Genomic DNA, 7,689 nt, shown 5'->3' with positions numbered 1-7,689 from the left:
ATAACTGAATTTTCAAAGACAATGATAGAAGTTATATGTGGGTGTAATGCAATATTATGAAATGTGACCCATTAGACACACACCTTCTATTATCTAGTTCACCAAATATACATATAGCCACTTGTAATCCTAGTTGTTCTTTACTGAACTTTGAGATCTAAGATGCCGTGGAAGCAAAAAAAGGAGACAGGATACTTTTAAAGGAGTCCTTTCTCTTGCTTTGAAAAAATTCAGATTGTTTTAGAAATCATTACTTTCCCTGGGCCTGTAACTCCCACAGGAAAGAAAGAGGTACATATTTCCTAACACCAGAATATTAAAGCCCCACTTGCTTCAGTGCTCTAAGTTAATATAACAAGAATCCAAAATGAAGTCAACAAAAGTTTTATGCAAAACCCTTATCCCCCCAAAATTTACATCCTGTTTCTTGTCATCAAAAAAATACAGAAAGTTGAGAGCCCCTACGTGCCAACAACCCAAACTCATTGAGTATCTATTCCTATCCCCTGCCACACTTCCAGCCTCACCCCCTTTTTAAATTCCTTACTTGGAAGGAGGAAAGGGCACTGGAGCATTTTTAAGCAAATCCAAGATACCGTATTATTTGACCTATAAGTACTTTAGTTATCCTCTGCTTGGGCTACACAGATTTAAGCAAATAGGAAAATGATGTTCCTTGTGAGTGCCTTCACATTCGAACTGTCAGAAACTTTTTGTGCCAGAAATACCTAATGTAGTTTGGATTCTTAGTCTGTAGGTTTTTCATCAGAGTGGCCACGGATGCCTTGAACTGTGAGCCTGCTGTAGGAGGCCTTTTCAGGTTGATCTTGGCGGGGTTCCCTTCGGGGAACAAAGACTTGATGAGGGCATGGCCGGCCTTCCACATGGCTTGGGACAGATCTCGGTAGAGAAGGTCATTGTTTTTGTCAACAAATCCTTCTACCTGGTACAGTACCTATGAGCAACACATAAGACTCAACGACTGACATACTGCACGCTAGAACATCAAACAACTGTTAAAAATATTCCAAGACTATGTATATTGCAGCCTCTTCTTTTTCCATCAAATCCTCAACACATTAGTCACACTCTAATACTGAATTAGCCTCTAAGTTTAAATTCCATCTGTCTAAATCACAGAAGAGTTCAAAATAAATCCCATTATCCTTTAGGATCTGCAAGAATAAACTCAAAAAATGTTATCATAGCATTTTCAAAGGATTTTCTCTTTTTTTGGTGTTCGAGTAAATTTTTGAGGTTTTATTTTTTAGTTCGCATGTCCCAATTCTAGTCTCTTTAAAAGTAGACAGGGGGAAATAAAGTAGATATAACCCTGCATTTTCAAAGGCATCCCAAGCAAGCAGCAAAATTGACCAGAAAAGTATCTTTTATTAACATAGGCTAATGAAAAAACAATGAAGTATCAAGTTCCAACATTTTAAAATTAAAGGTAATTCAGATACTGTATACTTCATTTTTACTAAATAAAAATACATAATTGAGATCTTCTTCCCTTTGAAGTTTGCAACCATATTCATAAGGGGATATTAACTCCAAACAATGTTTTATGGTTCTAAAGATTAATCTATTGTCAAAATTATTTTTAACACTATCTTTATATATTAGGTAAGATAAAATTAATTCTCCCAAATATTAAGCAACTAAGTACTTAAAAAAGAAAAGTAAGTATTTTCCCCAGTGTCATTTCAAAATCTCAATCTAAGAATTCATTATTTTTGCTAAATAATTTGTGCTTTAAAAACCTTATAAGTCTTTAGTGACTTGTGATTTTTACTGACAAATTCCCTTTTATTAGCATTGATAGATCTTTTTCGTAGGATACCTTAGAGCTTGAAAATAATAAAATAGATTTTTAAAAAGACATTCAAATTCTTTCATTAAGTTCATTGGCTTTCCTTTCATCTACGAGTATTAATAAGATTCTGCTCAACATAGCCCAGATTCTATTTCTATTAAACATTTACTAATTAAAATTTTTTTCAATTACAGTTGACATTCAATATTATATTAGTTTCAAGCACACAGCATAGTGTTTAGACATTTATACATTTTATGAAGTGATCCCCCCCAATGGGTCTAGTACCTACCTGACATCATACACAGTTATTACAATATTACTGACTATATTCCCTTGATTCTAATATTTTAGCAGCTCAATTTATCCCCATAAGTTGGCAGTGGTCAGAATGCCATCTCTGAGGCACAGTCTCCTAGAAGGAATTACTCTGCAGGCCTGACTGGGTGCTCACAGTTCCCTCATACCTTGCCGGCATAATGCTGAATTCTGAAACAGCTGTGAGGCAGGGACGTGTCATTGAGGAACCGAGAGCACTTGCTCATCCTGCTTTCAAAGTGCTGGTGGGTGGCACAGATTTGGTTCAGCTTTTCTAAGAAGGTCTCATCGGTAACCGTGCCAGGCCTCAGGCACTCCTCGTCCAGCATGGCCAGGATTCCATTTGTGTTCTCGGAGAAAGGAAAAAAAAAAGTTTCCTTCCTTCCTCACTGTATTGTTTTAATAATTATTCCCAATTACACCATCAAACACAATCAACTTAGTCACAAGAAAATTCCGCTCATTTACAACAAAAAGTTGAGAATCAAAACAAATAACAAGAAGCCACAGAAGTCAGCCCTTTTCCAGTATCCCAGGTGTGTGTGGGGGGGAGCTGGGAACAGTATAGAGCTCTCTCTCTCCCCTGCAAAACGGCTTCCCCCCACGGAACAGGACTTAGGAGTCATCTCAGCCATCTTAGCTGGCAATTGACTGAAATTCATATGTTAGAAAAAGGCAAATTAGACTTCAAAGATTCAAAAACAAATCTGAAAGTCAGAAACTAATGTGACAATACAGTCTCTATAACATGTGGTCATAAAACACACAGAACAGTCTTCCAAGGCCATTATTTGATTCAAAGCTTGAGAAGGAAATTGGTTTCAGATGTTCATGTGTTCAAAATAAAGTTTACTTTCTAGGAAAAAAAAATATAATGTGATTTGGGATGCCGCTTTTAACGATCAGTGCAATCAAGTTGTGTTTTCAGAATATTTGTTTAGAATAAAGTTCTTCTTCCATATAAAATTTCCAACTGGATGTTAAACATGAGGGACAATTTGTCTTGTATTCAGACCCCGTGATCATATTTATCCCAAGAGCAGTCAGACCCATGAAACTGAATCAGGAATCTTCTACTTTGCTAAATAGAGGCTGCCGTTCTTTCATTCCTTCAGCTGCCCCTACAGGCCCACACGTCTCCATCCCAAAAAGAACAGTCCACTCCTCTGACCATCAACCCCGCCCACTTCCACCGGGGCAAAGCCCTCTCTCTCCCCTTTTCCTCACAAGGTTGTTAACATCCTCTGACCAGCATTTATTTATTCCACACAAAACCCAAGGGAAGTACGGACTCTCAGGAATCAAGTATGTTCCTAACAGCCCCAGAATAAACAGGATTGTGAGGTGATGCTGGAAGGAAACACTTCCTTTGAGTACACAAGTTCCTACGTGAACATGAGCTTCTTCCAGCATACATGCAAGGGAGTTTTCGGCTGAGATAATCTAGTTAAATTAAGTGCATTACCAACTATTCTTTTTTCTTCTTTTTAAAGAGAAATAAGTGCAACATTATATTTATGAAGGAAAACACAGTAGTCATGATTTCTAAAAGTTAAACTTCCCATAGCAAATTACCATGGTCACAAAATTTACCAGAAATAATTCTCAAAAAAATCTAGTGGTTTTCTGGATTTTACACTAGAGTTTTGAATTGCTTAAGTAAAATATTAGTGTTCATGTTCCAACATTGTTCAGATTTTTCAAAACAAAATTTACTTTTTCATTGAAAAATAGTGATGCTTTGAATATTATTTTTTAATATTCAATTTAATCAAAGATACGGCTTTCGGGAATTCCTTGACTACTGAGAGAAAAAATACTGGTTAACTACATAATTTCCAAAAAGACTTGTTAAAGATGAATTGAAAGTGATTTGCTGGATATTTAGAGCCTGTAACTGCATTCCTGAAACATAGCACTCGCCTACCAATGACAGCAAAGACTGTAGGACAATAAAGTTTCTGCATTATTTCAAATTATTTTGTTAGCAAGGCCAGGATTGTTAGTAATCCTAAGCATAAAACAAGAGTTTCTAGGTTTTTACACACAAATCAGTTTTCTCGCAATCAATTCATTTATAGTAAAAAGAACCTGATGTAAAAATATCTTACGTTTCAGGAAGTTTGCTAAAAGTTATAGAGTAATTTTTCACACTTCAAGCCTTTTCCTGTACATACACACATACTATGTCACCTGACATATCCCATAGCCTGTGGCCAATTGCAAAATCACACACACAACGACCTCTGCATACGTTTTCTGAATTGATGCTAGGTCTATACCAGAACCACTCCTGGGGGCTATTTAATTCAGCTCCTGAGGCTGTCTTTTATCTTAACTCTTAATTTGAACAGCGTGTTTCTGTGTGTGTTCTTTTAAAAAATTTTTTCCAGCTTTACTGAGATATAACTGACATAACATTAAATTTATGGCATACAATTTGATTTGATACACACGTTACAAAATAATTACCGACATAATCATAGCAGTTAGCTATCACTAATAAAATGACCATTTCTCTCTTGTGGTGAAACCACTTAAGATCTGTTCTCTTAGCAATTTTCAAGTATATAATACAGCATTAACTACAGTCACCATGCTGTACATTAAACCCCCAGAACTTAATCCTCTTATGTAAAACTGGAAGTTTATACCCTTTGACCCATATTCCCCATTTCCTCATTCCTCTGAGATCCTGGCAATCACTATTCTCTTTCTATGAATTTGGCTTTTTTAGATATTAGTGGTATCATACAGTATTTGTCTTTTTCTATCTGGTTTATCTCACTTAGCATAACGCCCTCAAGGTCTATCCATGTTGTTATAAGTGGCAGGATTTCCTTCTTTCTCCCAGCTGAATAATGTTCATATATTTATATCACATCTTCTTTAACCACCTATTTGTAGATGAAAACTTAGGTTGTTTCCATGTCTTGGCTACTGTAAATAATGCTGCAATGAACATGGGAGTGCAGATATCTCTTGAAGATTCTGATTCCATTTCCTTCAGATATATACCCAGAAATGGAATTGCTGGATCTTAAGAGTGTTTTATTTTTAACCTTTTGAGGAAACTCCACAGGGTTTTCCATAGCAGCTGCACCAATTTACATTCCCAGTAATAGCATACAAGGGTTCCCTCTTCTCCATATCCTCGCCAAAAATGATCTTTTTGATAAAAACCACTGAATAGTATAATAAGAGATTGTTAAGAGTTTGAGAAATGAAATGGATTATTTTGATTTGGGAAAAATCTTTATGGCTGCGCCGAGCCTCCTCTAATCAGTGTTCACATTCCTAGGAGCCATGGACTAGACCCGGGCTCCCAACACAAGGACAAGACTGGCGTCTCTAAGGACATGGCATGTGCACATCATGAATGGGTCCTGTGACATGGCAACGGGATGAGCAGATGGGATCCAGGCTAAATATCAAAATGTCCAGTTGCCTATGTATGTGTTTAAGAACTGTGTTTGACCCCTTAGGATTACAATAAAGTCTCCAGAATCCGCAGTTCCCAAAAGAAAGGTACTAAAATTATGAAAATACTAAAGCATAATATTGAAAGCAGTGAGATCATTTGTAAGTAATGAATTATATTACTAAGACATTCTTTAGAAAATTGTACCTAATACTCACATTTTCTATTAGATCACAAATGATAGCGTTATTAAAGTAGTCAATGTGAGTCCATTCTATGTCCTGAAAAACAAAATAGAACAAAATCAAATTCCATATGATGATGCCGCATCCAGAAAATAGCCTTTGCCCACCATCTACCATATTTCACGTCTTCTCTGAATAATTCCTTTATAAAATCAGTGCTGCAAATGTCATCTTCCGGTTCCCAAAACTTTCTTAGTGGGGCAGTCCACCACTGACATGATCTGATTGAAATGAACGCCCTTGACCTGTTCTGAGACTGACTCCCATTCCAATCTCCCATCTGTAGCGATTTCCCATGCACTTCACTGGCCCTAGGCCAAACATTTACTCAACAGGCCCTTGGGTCAATATTACTTTGTGTATACTTACAATGTTTATGAGGAAATAAGTCAGAACTTGATCCCAAGAATCTAAGGCCTAGTTTTTTCTCTTCTTAATTTGTAATCACAAGGAAAAAATTAATTTGAGTCAATCCCATGTTGTAGGGCAGTTAACTATTTCATGTGTGAAAATATTCCAGGGCTAAGACAAAATATTTTCAACATAAGGAAAGATACAAGAACCTATCCACTAGTTGTAATGCTAGTTACAAAGCCATCTGTGAGGCTACATGTAATCATTCCGTATCTGCTTACACTCTGCCCATTTAAATGTAAACATTTATTTTTCTTCTGAAAGGAAAAAATTCATTCAGAAAGCAAGATAGAGATCTTCCTATATACTCTTAAAAGTGTTGTAGACGATCTGTACAAACTGTTTTAAGTTACAGATCAAAGTTTGGGCATTCTCTTTATGATGAGAAGACAGGAAGAAAATTATTCTGGCTTTTAGGATGTTTATGTTATCAAAGGTGTCAGACAAGTATAAAAGTTTCTAAAGCATAATGATCATTCTAAAAGAAAAATGAAAATTTATGCTTTCGCTTTCAAGTAAATAGATTATTTTACTAAGTCGCTGGAGATAACAATCATATTAGAAAAATCTATATTTAGAATCTCAAAAAAAAAATCAGTGTCCTTAATGACTATAAAAATGAAAAAAATATGTATCATTTCTAAAATATTAAGGCAAATAAAAATTGAAACAAAAATAAAGATATAATAATTTCCTTTTACTTTTTTGAAATAAATAATTTTACACTTAGAAAAAGACTGGCTATTTAAAAAATGAAAGGGTGAACAACAAGTATGTGTTTTATAATTAAGGAGGAAAGGGCTCTGTAAACATTACTTCTGATTATTTTTAAATTGTATTAAGTGAGACAGTCCATACGTAGCACTAGTACAATAGCTGGCATATAGTAGGCATTCAACAAATATTACCTATTTTCATTATAAATTTTTAGGAAGTCAGTGCTTTTCAAGATTGAACAAAGTTTCAAAATATTTTCAAATTTATATACAGCAATTTTGGCCTTTTTGGTATACAGCTCTCTAAGTCTGGGCAAATGCATAGTGTCATGTAACTACCATCAAAACCATTAGCCCCCAAGATTCCCTTCTGCTACCCCTCTGAAGTCAAATTCTCTCATGACCCCTACCCCCTGGCAACCACTGACTTCTGTCTTTATTGCTTTATCTCTACAGCTTTGCCTTTTCTAGAACAACATATAAATGGAATCATACAATATGCAGCCTTCTGAGTCAGGCTTCTTTCATTTAGCATAACTTATTTAAGATTTATTCATATAATTGTGTATATCAACTGTTTTTTCCTTTCTATTCTGCATAATGTGCCCTTGTATGAATGTACCACAGTTGTTTGTCCATTCATCTCAGACTGTTTTCTTAACAGATTATTTCACATTATTGCATTAGAATCCAGTGAGATTTGAGCCAGACGACTGATATTTGTTGAGCACCTACTGTGTGCCATGCATTGTTCTGGGC

General features: G+C 35.6%; 1 protein-coding gene across 1 annotated transcript in view; it reads right to left on the bottom strand.

The window, feature by feature from the left end:
• MYO1B (myosin IB) overlaps positions 1 to 7,689 on the bottom strand; it is a 160,013-nt gene that overhangs the window by 29,402 nt on the left and 122,922 nt on the right. Inside the window, 3 exon segments of the mRNA XM_015596757.2 lie at positions 729 to 955; positions 2,284 to 2,484; positions 5,774 to 5,836. Coding sequence (XP_015452243.1) covers positions 729 to 955; positions 2,284 to 2,484; positions 5,774 to 5,836 — 491 coding nt within the window.

Source organism: Pteropus alecto, unplaced genomic scaffold (genome assembly GCF_000325575.1).
Source record: "Pteropus alecto unplaced genomic scaffold, ASM32557v1 scaffold3, whole genome shotgun sequence".
In the NCBI taxonomy this organism is placed as follows: Eukaryota; Metazoa; Chordata; class Mammalia; order Chiroptera; family Pteropodidae; genus Pteropus; species Pteropus alecto.
This window is presented reverse-complemented; position numbering and strand designations above follow the sequence as displayed.